Source organism: Myotis myotis, unplaced genomic scaffold, assembly GCF_014108235.1.
Source record: "Myotis myotis isolate mMyoMyo1 unplaced genomic scaffold, mMyoMyo1.p scaffold_m19_p_20, whole genome shotgun sequence".
NCBI classification, from domain to species: Eukaryota; Metazoa; Chordata; class Mammalia; order Chiroptera; family Vespertilionidae; genus Myotis; species Myotis myotis.
Genome location: NW_023416325.1, coordinates 22,587,173 through 22,600,134, shown reverse-complemented (window position 1 = coordinate 22,600,134; position 12,962 = coordinate 22,587,173). Strand labels below are relative to the sequence as shown.

Below are 12,962 nucleotides of genomic sequence, written 5' to 3'. Positions count from 1 at the left end.
ACGCCCTTGATGCGTCCCCCTCTTCCGTCAGCCGTCCAGCCTCACGTCTCCCTCAGGCATGGAGACCTGCACCTGTGAGAGGCCTTGGACCTCACTGATCAGGGTTTCCACACGGCGCTCCCACACGCCTGGGAGTTCCCCGGAACGGACGGGACGGGAGGGGCAGGAGCTGGGCAGAGTGGCCGCCAAGGCCTCCCTGCTCCCACCAGCCCAGGCTGCGTCCTCCATGCGGGAAGCTGGCGAGCGCTGCCCTGAGCCGGTGCGCACTGGCATGGCCGGTGTGGAGGACGCGAGCCGACAGCGTCTGTCCCAGCCCAGCGCCCGTCCCGCCCGTCACGGCTGCAGGCCGCTCTGCCCTCACTGCCTGCCCTCGCTGCGTGTCCTCGCTGCGTGCCCTCGCTGCCTGCCCTCGCTGCGTGTCCTCGCTACGTGTCCTCGCTGTGCGGGCCGGCTGAGTTTCTTTTATTCGGTGACTTGAATATCCACTTGGCCTGACCCCACCCACTGTCCTTCCCGGGGGTTCTGTGCGCAGCCAGTGTCTCGGCAGCCTCTGTGGACTTGTGGGCGTGATGGTGACGCCTCTGTTTTCTCCGCAGGTTCCACACAGACACGGCATATCCCTGAGGACACCCCCAACGCTTTCCACCTGCAGAGCGTGTCCAAGCTGCTGCTGGTCATCAGCTGTGTGTAAGGACCCCAGGATCCCCCGACCCCTCTCCACCACTGCCTCTCCCCCTGCCCCCCTCTCCCCCCAATCCCACTGCCACCTCTCCCCCTGCCCCCCTCTCCCCCCACCCACTGCTCCCTCTGCCCCTGCCCCCCTCTCCCCCAATCCCACTGCCACCTCTCCCCCTGCCCCCTCTCCCCCACCTACTGCCGCCTCGCCCCCGCCCCCCTCTCCCCCCCACTGCCGCCTCTCCCCCCTACCTCCTCTCCCTCCCCACTGCCGCCTCTCCCCCCTACCTCCTCTCCCCCCTCACTGCCTCCTCTCCCCCCTACCTCCTCTCCCCCAATCCCACTGCCGCCTCTCCCCCCCGCCCCCCTCTCTGCCCACCCACTGCCGCCTCTCCCACTACCTCCTCTCCCCCAATCCCACTGCCGCCTCTCCCACTGCCCCCCCTCCCCCACCCACTGCCGCCTCTCCCCCTGCCCCCCTCTCCCCCACCCCACTGCCGCCTCTCCCCCCAGTCCCCTCTCTGCCCACCCCACTCCTGCTGCTGCCTCCCCCCCACCCTCCACCTCCCCAGTCCCCGCAGGTGCATGAGCACGCTTACTGTCCTGGGGTTGTGTCCTCTCGTCTCCCCTCTCCGGATCAGTGTCTGTGTGTCATTTCTGGCCTCTTTGCTTCGTTTCCTGTGGCTTATCCAGCAGCTACTATGCCAGGCCTCCAGGATGCACGCAGCACCCATGGCCTCTGGGAACTCAGCCTCAAGTGGGTGGTGCAGACAGGACGTTCACAGCGGCCCAGCCTGGCCTGGCCTCTCGCCGGGCCTCTCGCAGAGCCCATTAGGGGCCCTCACTGTGGCGAGAGACGCTCTGGGGTCTGCTCTGTGCCGGGAATTAGAGCCGTGCCCTCGGGCCCACACGCTGGCGAGTGCCAGGCAACACCATGACCAGCCCAGGAAAAGGACATGCTGACTTCATTGTCAGCAATCTAGAGCCGCTGCCATCACGCTGTAAAACTGGGCTCCGTGGTTCGCACGGCGGGTGCTGGGCTGGGAGAACGTGAGCGGAGAGCAGGGAGCCGTGCGGTGGGCGAGCACAGCTGGTGGATGCGCGCGGCCAGGCCTCCGACCACCTGCAGCAGGAGCCGTGGGCGGCCATGCAGGCAGCTCTTCCCGCCTGGGCCGGCCCGTCCTGGCCGCCTTTCTGGCCGCAGTGCTGTGAGGACGTGGGGCCCGGGCGGAGTGGGGGGCGCTGTCCAGCCGCTCGCTCCGCCAGCGCTTCTCCGGGCACTGGGCTGTCCAGGTCAGTCTGCTCCTGTGAACCGCACAGGGGGCGGGGGGCACCCCCAGGTCTCAGGAGAGGCAGCAGCGAGGACCCGGCCCCGCCCTCAGGAAACGGCAGGAAGCCCGGGTAGCGGGTGGGCTTTGCATTTGGAAGAGCCTCGCTCCCACCCCCTCCCTCGCCCTCCCCTCGGGAGGCACTGATGCCTGAGCCAGAGGAGAGGCCTAGGGGCCAGAGGCCAGGAGGAGTGACCGCGGGGGGGCAGGGGGGCAGGTGTGCTGGCGGCCTGAGAGGAGGGGCGGGGACGCTGGTCACAGGGAAGGGAGGGCCTATGCTCCCGTCTGTAGATGGTGTGTCACTAACAGGGATCTGGAACGTGGTGAAACCGGAGGTTCCCAGACGCAGGTGGGGAGGGACGCTTGGTGGGACCTGGGCTCCGGAGGGAAGTGGGCGCAGGTGCTGGGTTATTGACAGGCAGCAGCCCCCGTGGGTGTGGCTGACATCACCCGGGATAGAGTGAGAAGGTGGGGCTGAGGACAGACCGGCGCCCATGCAGGCCAGGAGCCGGCGGGTTCCCGGTCGGCCTCCTTGGCGACCCCTGAAGGCCCGGGGCAGGCCGCAGCAGGGCCCTGTGCCTGACAGTCTTTGAGTTAATGAGGTTATTGTAAAACCCATAGCCCGCGCTTTTCCATACGCACACCCTGTGTAACAAGAAGTGACGTTCTTCTGAATGGGGCCTAGGAAGCCTAGATATTTACCACATTAAACACAAAGGCAGCTGTAAACCAGCACGATTGACACTGAGCGTCAGCGCTTTAAAGCTACCCGTGCTGTTGAGACCAAGTCTCCGATGTGAGGTTTGTGGATGGAGAACCAGCCACAGGTGATGGTGTTTGCCCTCTGGCTACGCTGGGACGTGGCGTAAGTAGAGAAGGCGCTCGCCCGTGCTCACCGCATGGCGGGCATCGGCCCTCGGGCTTGGCCGCTTCCCAGCAATCAGGCCTCCTCGGGCAGCCCGGGGGGTCTGCGGGCAGCGTGCGGACGGGCTGTAACAGCCAGTTGGCCTGCGTCCGGCCAGCCGAGCCCCACATGCCGGCCCGGCCCACCTTCCTCTCTGCTCAGAGCACTTCTGAGCCTGCACTCACACGACCTCCTGCGACCTCCACTGAGCAAGACCCAGAGCAGCTGCCCAGCTGGTGTGCAGCTCCCACTGGAAAGGTGGGCGGTGTAGGCCGGCCCCTGACATTCGGCCAGAATTGGGGGCCTGTGGGGACTGGGAGCCTGAGAACACCACTGAGTAGCCTCGGGGATTGGCAGGTGTCAGTGGGATGCACAGGTGAGAAATTCAGCAACTTACACACATGCACACACGCACATGCACACACATGTACACATGCAAACACACATGTGCGCACGCACCCACTCACGTAGTTTGTAAGGTCGAAGGCACAGCACAGGTTTTCTTTCGTTGTGCTCTCCATCCGTCTGTTCACTTTGTCTTCCCACCTACCACCCCTTCCCTGCGTGTGCCTGTGCCTCCTCCTCCGTGAAGGCGACGCCTCGTAGAGGGTCTCCCGTGTGCAGGATGCTCCCGCGCCGCCCTCTGATCCACGTAGCAACCCGCAGCATAGGTGTCCTTGTCCCGTTGAGGAGCCGGCTCTCTGAAGGGCTGGCAGGCTTGATCAGAGTTAACCTGTGAAGTGACGAGCCAGGGGTGCAGCGCTTCTGCACGTCTGGGTCCCCTCTTTGCCTGAGTCTGCATCCCCTTGTCCCAGGAACTGTCACAGAGGGGCCTCCAGGCAGCCCCTGAGCCCCAGGAGAAGTTTATCTCCCGGTGACTCCCTCCCCACTGGCCCTCCGACCCCAGGGTTGTCCTGCCACCCCCTCTCCCTGTAGCCTGGCGCCTCACCCTCCCCGGACCCCTTAGGCCTGTGGCAGGTGCAGGGGGCAGACTGCACTCAGGCCAGTTCTGCCAACATCAGGAGGTTCCCAGGGCAGAGCCAGGAGTCCCCCTGAATTCCTCCTGCCATTGCCTTCGGTGGTGGTGGTGGTGGTGGTGGTGGTGCCGCCGGTGCCGGGGGGCGGGGGCGCGCAGGGGGGCTGCTGAAGGAATCTTAGCCCCGCTGATCGCCCTGGAAATCCCAGGCTGCTTGCAGTGCTGCCCTGCACCCCTCCTGCTGGTGCTCAGAGGTGTGTGCTCCCAGGGCTCCTCGCACAGGTCCCCTGCCTCTGCGTAAGCGCAGTCTCTCCTCCCCACACAGGTCTCTTAGCCAGCCTGCTCCCCACTTTCCTCCCCGCTCCCATTAGGATCGACTCCAGGTACTGGCTCTGACGGCCTCCTTCCCCTCTCATCTCTTTCCTCTCCATCTGACCACCCCCGCCCCCGCCCATGCCCTCACCCCACACCTTTCCAGATTAGAATTCCGCCCCCCCCCCCGCCCCCCTGCTACTTGCTCACTCGCTGCAGGGTCTCGCTCACTGGCCGCAGGGTTTCAGGAGACCCACTGGCCAGGGACTCAGCCTCTGGGTGGGGTCCCGCTCCTGGGGAGTCTCGCTCAGGTGGCCGCTCAGGCTGGGCTTCTCCCGTCTCTGTCCTAGCCTGGTGCTGCTGGTCCTCCTTAACGTGATGCTTTTCTACAAGCTCTGGACGCTGGAGTACACCACCCAGACCCTCACTGCCTGGCAGGGCCTGCGGCTCCAAGAAAGGTAACCCTCCCCTCGCCGCCACCCTCGCCTGCCCCGGACCCTGCCCTCGCTCCTGCCTCCGGTCCCCGTGGGAACCCCCTGCCCTCTGTGATGGGACCATCAGCCAGCTCCGAAAACTGGCCGTAAAGTTTGCGTCTGCTCTGGTTCAGGGCACGGGCCCCGGGCCAGGAGCGGAGGGCAAAACGCTCTGATGTGACTCTTTGTCCTTTAGGGGTCTGGGAGCACAGGACAGTCCACTGAGCATAACTCCAGCTGCTGGGGGACCCCTTCTTCCGCCCCACAGGTTACCCCAGTCGCAGACAGAGTGGGCCCAGCTCTTAGAGTCCCAACAAAAGTACCACGACACTGAGCTGCAGAAGTGGAGAGAGATCATCAAATCCTCGGTGATGCTCCTCGACCAGGTGAGGCCCGCTCCTCCTGGCCCTCGTCTCCTGGAGACAGACTCCTTCCTGTGTCCTGAGAAGGTCGCCACCGCCGTCACCCCCACCGGCCGCATCCTCCCATCCAGGCCTTTCGTAGGCCGTCCTTGTTCTCACGTTAAAGGCCTCCCTGAGTGAGCTGGTGGAAGCAGCTCTGATGTGCAACAGGAAAGCTGTGGTCAGATGAAAGGAGGCTTTGTGTTTGGCCACCCGTTGCCCTCTGATAACCCCGAGCGTGTCCGCCCAGCTCTCCTTGAACACGCACTCCCAGGACGCGCGCAGACACAGCCTCCCAGGGCACCCGCCGAGGCTGCCCTGACCGTCTGGGAAGAGGGCTGTTCCCTGTCTTCTCCAGGCATCTTCTCCCCAGTACAGCTGCTGTCTTCCTTCTAAACGTTAGCTGCATCTAGTATGTGTTTAGAGGCTCGTGGCCGTCTTTGGAGCCACGTTTAAGAAGAGTTTTTCTCACCACGAGAGGGCAGACAGTGTAGGGGGCGTCCAGCAGCCCCGTCGCATCAGGAAGGGCTGATGGAGTTGAAAATACTCTCAGGACCAGGGAAGACGGATGAGAGCAGGGTAGTCCGCAGATGCTGAGGCCAACAGGGCAGCCTGCTGTACGCTCCAGAGGCCTGGCCTGGGGCTGGAAGTTGGAGGGCATTGGCTTTTTGAGCTGTCATAGAAACACACTGCTCATGATTAGAGCTACTCGGGGAGGGAATGGCTGCTCTGGACTGAGATTCCTCCACCTGGAAGGGCTGTTGGGGGGGTAGGGGTGATGGGTAAGGAACTTATGAATTACTAGAGGCTCAGTGCATGAAATTCGTGCACACTGGAGGGAGAGGGGGTGTCCCTCAGCCCGGCCTGCGCCCTCTTGCAGTCTGGGAGCCCTGCGGTCAGTCACCCTGCAGAGGGAGGCCCCACCCACCTGCTGCAGAGCTGCTGGCCAGGTAGCCTGGGCCTCCCTCTGTGGGGCGATCATGGGGTGATGGCAGGCCCCCCACCCAATCACATCGCACCCACCTTGGCTGGCCTGCGCCAGTGCATGTCATAGCGTGGTCCTCCGGACAGTCCTGCTGTCGGCCATTTGGTTGATTTGCATATTATGCTTTTATTATTGTAGACATGGGGGGGATGACCCCATTCTCTTCCAACCCTAGAATTCTATTTCAGGATGGGTCCCCTTAAGTTGGAGCGTGGAGCAGTCAGATTTACAGCTGCTGTAAATGGTGGGATGTGTTGGGATAGGTGTTTTGTTTCATTACCTTTAAAAGTAACTTATAAGAGAACTAGTGGCCCAGTGCACGAAATTTGTGCACGGGGGGGGGGGATCCCTCAGCCCAGGCTGCACACTGTCCAATCGGGGACCCCCTGTGGGATCGGGCCTAAACCGGCAGTTGGACATCCCTTTCACAATCTGGGACCACTGGCTCCTAACCGCTCACCTGCCTGCCTGCCTGATTGCCCCTAACCCCTCTGCCTGCCTGCCTGCCTGCCTGATCACCCCTAACCTCTCTGCCTGCCTGCCTGATCACCCCTAACTGCCCTCCCCTGCCATCCTGGTCTCACCCCTAATTGCCCTCCCCTGCCGGCCTGATCTCGCCCCCAACTGCCCTCCCCTGCCGGCCTGATCTTGCCCCCAACTGCCCTTCCCTGCCGGCCTGATCTCGCCCCCAACTGCCCTTCCCTGCCGGCCTGATCTCGCTCCCAACTGCCCTCCCCTGCCAGCCTGATCTTGCCCCCAACTGCCCTCCCCTGCCACCCTGGTTTACCCCAACTGCCCTCCCCTGCCGGCCTGATGCCCTCCCCTGCCGGCCTGATCGCCCCTAACTGCCTCTGCCTCGGCCCCCACCACCATGGCCTTGTCCAGAAGGAAGTCGGACATCCAGAAGATGGCTGGTCGACCTGGTCTAATTGCATATTACCCTTTTATTAGTATAGATAGATTATATAGGATAGGATTGCTTAAATGGGGGTGGGGGGGCCTGGGGGCTTTTTCAGCAGGAGGAGATGCTCTTGGCAGACAAAAATACATAACCCCTATATCTGGACTGATAGCCAGCCATATGCACTATACTGCCAAACTGGTTATTAAAACAGCAGATTGCCCCTAACCCCTTTGCCTTACACCAAACAGCTGTTGCCCTTAAAACCCCCCTTCTCATCCCCCACCTTAGGTCCTGCCTTCGCAGTTCACCCAGATTAGGTTCTGACTGGTAGGTTTCCATGCCAGTCAGTGTCAAAAGCTCCTCCTTCTAGGCAGCCATTGGCTCCTCGCACTTCACCCAGATTTGGTTCTGATTGGTCAGTTTCTCTGCCAGTCAGTGTCTCCGGGCTTATCTCCAGGCCCAGGCCTTATTAGAGAAGCAGAGCTGATCAGCAGTCACCCCTCTACCCCCACCCGCAGAGGCCCAGAGAGAAACAGGCACGGCTGCTGGCAAAGCCAGGAGAGAAAGAGAGAGGCAATGGCTAATCAACAGCTGCCACGGAGGCTGCGGATCAGACCCTGCCTCTCTCTTTGGGCCTCTCCCCAGGCCTGATCCGCAGCCCCCTCAGCAGTCAGTGCTGGGCCGCGCCTGCAGCAGCGGCAGTCAATGCTGGGTCGCTGCGGCAACCCAGCACTGACTGCCGGACTGACTCTGGTCGGTGGAGCCTTCGGTTGTTATGGACCCTTGGTTTTTAAATATCAGGATAGTAATGGGCCCTCAATTCCATTAAGCAGAGGATACAGAAGAACCAGAGAAGAATATGATCAATTAGGCAGAGAAGCCAGAGGTTCTCAAAACCTAGAGCCACACGCCCATGAAACGTGAGCTCTGTGGTGCTGTGACAGAGCAGCTTGCTGAGACAGAACGTGAGCATGTGGTGTGAAGGCCGCTTTAAGGCTCTGCCGCTGGAACCGCCCATTCAGACTGTCACAGCCTAACAGAGTGAGCGTGTCTGTATCCTGAAGGAGGCTAGGGGTCCCGTGAAGGTCAAGTCAGTGCCACAGATAGAGCATGGAGCCGCCTCAGTGCTCTGTGTGGCACCAGGGTTAAGGATAGGAGACATGCAGTCCCAGCACACAGGAAACCAAGCCACCAAAGATGGCTGCAGCCCCAGGCCAGCGAGTGTGAGAGGGCCCTGGGGAAGGGAGGGTTGAGCGAGAGGAGGTTTGGGTTTGTTCTGGGCCCGCACAGATGGGAGAGGCTGGGACGGGTAAGAAGGGCTGTGCAGGCTGGGGGAGCGCTGGCAGGATGCACGCTACAGGGATGTCGCAGTCAGGGTAGGGGGGACGCCGAGTGGAAGGGGTGAGTAAGAGGCCACAGAAGTGGCAGCAAAGTGGCTTCTGGCAGCACCTGAATGCTCTGAGCGAGTTCTGAAAATTCAGTGCTGCAGGCCACACGTCATGAAGACGCGGCAATGCAGCGACGTGTGCGGCGGCCCCGTGCCGATCGCTGCGCCCTGTCTGCCTGAGGCTGTCCCTGAGAATTGCCCCTGACTTAGGAGCCCAGCTCCCTGTCGCCCCCTGGCATGGCGGGGTCCCCGCTGCGTGGCACCCCACTGAGCGCACAACCCGGCTTGGGGGTCCCTGTCTTGCAGATGAAGGACTCCCTCATCAACCTTCAGAACGGCATCAGGTCCCGAGACTACACATCCGAACGCGAAGAGAAGAGGAGCCGCTACCACTGACCAGGCAGGAGCAGGGCTGCCGGAGGCCTGTGCAATACGTGTACATAGACCTATAAATATATATATATATATATAAATATATATATACAGAGTATAAATATATATTATATACAGATTTTAAAGAGACACCACCTATGTACCAGGGAGGAGCTGGCCCGCCTCCTGTGTGGCCGGTGGCGGCCGAGGGGCAGGGACCACCTCCACCACCGCCGACCCTCCCGCCCTCCGTCCTCCAGCCCCGGGCCCTGGCCGGCCGTTCTTGGCTCTGAGAAGGGAAGTGTTGTTGAGCCCGAGTGATGCCTGCGAAGAGAAGTCCCAGGGGCATGGCTCACGGTGCTTCGTTCCCTCATTCCCTTTTGATTTGTTTCCAAAACTAAAGGGACTCTTCTTCCCTGCCCCACACTTCCGCAGGCGCTCCCGTGGGAACGAGGAAGCATCAGAGACAGCAGCGCCATCTAAGCTCTCCCTGTGAGCCCCTGCCCCCCATGGACTGCAGGCTGCGCCTGTGGATTTCGTGGCTGCGGGCTCCGGAGGCCTTGCGTTCGGAAGGATGCTCTCCTCCATCACCCGCACTGCCTCCAGCTGTGCAGGGTGTGCACCCAATAAGGGCTGGGAACGCCCTCCCTCCCCGCCCCCGCCTGTCTCCCCGCGCTTCTCCCAGGCTGGGTCTGGGCGAAGTGTCCCTTTTTAGTGCCTAAAACCCTCATTTTTCTCTGTGCCCCGAGAGCACATCGCCCTCGGCCGGGGTGGAGTGTTTGGTCTTGTTAAGTCTGTTTTCATGGTTCAAGCACGTCAGGTCTGTGGCTCTGGTCCTTCGCTTCGCGCTGTCAGTTTTCTGTCCAGGAGAGTCGGGGTGTTGTCGGGCCTCCGGGTGTGAGGGGCGAGTGCCCGGCGTGTCGGTTGCAGGCCTCGGCAGAGATGCCACGTGATGGAGAGCACCCGTGCCAGTGGCCTCTGCTGCCCGTGGACACCCGGCTTGCTCAGGGAGACAGCATCTGAGGCGCCTGGCACGTGAAGACGGACGCCCTGGGAGGGAACGGGTTTGGCAGAGACGCGTGCATCTGGGTGTGAAAAGCCTGATGGAGTCTCTTCGCCCAAGGGGCCGCTCCCCATGCCCGTTCTCCTTCCCTGGTGTCTGTCCCAGGGGGCTGCTGTCACTGGGAGTGGAGAGGAGGCCGCGGGCCAGGACCATCCGTGCTCCGGGCCTTTTTGGGGTTGGCTCCCAGGACCGTGCACGTGCCTGACTGGGACCCACCTGGACACGCCTGTCGCCCCTCATGCACTAACTGCTACTTCATCCAACAAGGGCCCCTCCAGCCCAGGAGGGCGCAGCGCATGGGCCACAGCCGGGCAAGGAGGGCTCTCCAGGGGCTGTGGAGGCGCCCCGCGTGCCGGGCCCAGGAAAGGAAGACTGTCCCCGTCCGCCCAGAAGGCAGCCCGTGTCCCTCTCCTGCAATGGCCTGAGCATCTCACCTGACAATGAAAGGTGGTTGGCATTTCAGCCTGAGACCATAGCCTTGTCATCGCGCACAGGCAGGATGAGAAGATGGAGCTGTGCGTGCCCAGGTCACCCCCGGGGGAGCAGGAGAAGGCGGCATGGGGCCCGCCTCCCTCAGGCGTCCGTGGAGGGTCACAGGCCAGGGGCCACTGGTCGCTTTTGCCCAGGACTGAACGGGACACCTGTGAGCAGTGCGACTGCTGCAAACTGTCCACAGAGGTAGCCAGAGGCCAATCAGTCCCAGAAACTTAAAAGCAAAGATGGTAAATCTCTAATTTGTCCCACGCACGTTTGGTTTGTTTTTAAACCTTGCCGTGATGAGGGTTCCTGGGGCCCTTTCGTAGGACACAGCGGGGTCTCGGCTGGGCCGGTGCTGGCAGGGCCTGGCTACACAGCCGCTGTGCGCTCCTACTTCTCAGGCCATCCCAGGGAAGAGCGGGTGACGGAGGGAGCCGAGGCTGGGGATTGGAACCCAGGACGCAGAGTGTGCACACCACCATCTCTCGTGGGTGCTCTCTGTTCTAACGGTTTTCTGATTTTAAACCAACCGCTCCGCCCAGTCTCGCTCAGTAACCGGTGAAGAGAAGGCACCACCGTGCAGGCGGTCTCGGCGAGAAACGCAGCAGCACTGGCACCGCCTCGGAGCCTGAAGGGCACAGGGGAACCATCACCTCGTGCGTTCTCTCCCGGCCATGCTGGCTGGACAGCTCCGCCTGTCTGCTAGATCCAGCGGCAAACATCTGAGAGCCGTGCTCACCGTCAGAGGTTTCACAACATTCGTCGAGTCTGCACCTCACTCCAGCTTACCTGGAGGAGCTCACAAGATCGGCCTTGGAGAAGCCAGTCCTGTCTACAGCTCCTCGCCTTCCCCACCAGCCGCCCTGGGAAAGGGGACCACCTCCTGGGCCAGCAAGATGGGCAGCGTGGAGTCTCTGAAGGCCATTGAGCTGAGGGCCAGGAGGCCAGGCTGAGTCCTGGCTCGGCCTCTCTGAGCTTCTGTGTCCCCGGGGACAGGGCTGGCCTAGATGGCCGCTGAGGGGGCTCTGCTTTGGCGCTGTCGGGAGGGACATCAGAGGCTGGTGAGGCTGGGCGTTCTTGGACTTGGAAGGGTCCCTTCGGGCTAGAGCCCCCTGGTGTTTAGGGGAGCAGCAGGGCAGTGTCTGGGCTCTGGGAAACCCAGGGTAGCTGAGCTTCCTTTCTGATAAGCTGGGAGGATTAGGGAGACTTGGCGGGGGGGGGGGGGGGGGGGGGGAGGCAGAGCGCAGAGGCTCCCCGCAAGCTCAGTGTTAACCTCAGTGGTGTTGCTTCCTTTGTTGGTACCTTCCTCCTTCTCTCTGGAGGACGCAGTGGAGAGAAGACATTCCTGGTTCTTGCACTTCTCTCTCTTGCCTCATCCCAAACCCTGTTGGGGCGGATGAAGCGTGAAGCTTTGGCGAAGAGCCATGGGTGCCCGGGCACTGACACTAGGCACCTGGGAGACAGGAGGGGCCGAGGGACCGGGGGCAGCGCTCGGCCAGAAGTGGGTCCTCTCCAGGGCCGGCCCGGCCCAAGTTTAGACCAGGCCTGAGCATTCGCCCCAGCACCTCTAGGCTGGAATCTTGCAGAAAGACAAGGGGAAGAGTCTCTGGGCCTTGTGGTATCAGAAGGGTCCTTTCTGTGCTGTACCAGGCTCTGCTGTGGCTCTGCAGGGGAGCAAAAAGCCCATCCTTCCCCCCCAATCCCCTGAAGAAATAGCTCTCTCCTCTGGTCCCCCAGGTGGCGGGCTGTGGTCTCGCTCCCCGCTCCCCAACACTCTGCCCCTACCTGGCGCCAGTTCAGATCCTGAGCACCTCTCTCCCCGGCGCGCTCCTCCCCACCCCTCGCCTCTGGGCGGTGGGACCGGCATGCCATCCACCACGTGGCATCTTGACCTCATTCCCAGCCTGCCGCAGGCTGGTCCCGCCCTCTACTCCTGTTTTCTCCCAGAAGATGCGCCTTGGGTCGTTTCTCTGGGACCCATCTCTCCCGCCCCTGCTCTCCTGCGGGAGCAGGCATGTGCACAGATGTAGCAAGCTCCCCTCCCACCTCTGCCCAGCCTCCTTACCTCACTGCTGCCCGGCTGTGGCTGAGGGCCCGCCAGCTCCCCGGTTGGTGTTCTGTGGGACAGTCAGGGGCATGGGCGCTGCTTTCTGTGTGACTTGAGGCCTCGGCAGGCCTGGGAGGCGGAGGGAGCCGTGGCTGCTGGCGAGAGGAGCTGGTGCCAGGTGATCGCCGACAAGTGGAGGCCTAGAGAACATGGCTGTCTGCCCTGGGCCCTCCTTGCCCCTGAGCACGGTGAGACCCTGCAAAAGCCAGCTGGCGGCCACTGCTCCAGGCAGGACAGCGCAGTGTCGGGAGTGGGCCCTGGCGTGGGGCCACGTGCTGAGATTGCGTAGTAAAAGCAGCTGTTTTTGCCAACAGTGGTGTGTGGCTCCATGCATTTTTCTTCCCACACTCTAGGGCAGGACGGCTCTGCATGGACCTGGTCATCTTCCCAAACCCATGGTGCTTCCCCCCGCCCCACCCCAGCTTCCAGGACCCCACTCAACCTAGACCCCACGGCGGGCGGGATGGGCGGAGGCTGTGGCCCGGACCGTGCTGACACGGGGTGGAGTGGGGCGAGGGAGAGGGAGGAGCCAGCACCGTGCTGGGCCAGGTCCGGGAAGGCCAGGGCGCTGGCAGCCGAGTCGTCTGGCCGCCTGTAC

General features: G+C 62.5%; 1 protein-coding gene across 6 annotated transcripts in view; it reads left to right on the top strand.

Moving 5' to 3' along the window:
• GRAMD1B (GRAM domain containing 1B) overlaps positions 1–11,456 on the top strand; it is a 165,448-nt gene extending 153,992 nt beyond the window's left edge. For 4 of the 6 annotated variants that reach the window (XM_036354129.1, XM_036354128.1, XM_036354133.1 and 1 more), the window contains 4 exons: positions 597–687; positions 4,546–4,653; positions 4,865–5,054; positions 8,652–11,456. In XM_036354129.1, the coding sequence (XP_036210022.1) occupies positions 597–687; positions 4,546–4,653; positions 4,865–5,054; positions 8,652–8,741 (479 nt within the window). In that variant the 3' untranslated portion in view covers positions 8,742–11,456. The remainder of the gene's footprint in view (positions 1–596; positions 688–4,545; positions 4,654–4,864; positions 5,055–8,651) is intronic. The other 2 variants (XM_036354131.1, XM_036354130.1) reach the window with 1 other exon arrangement.
• Positions 11,457–12,962: the final 1,506 nt, after the last annotated feature.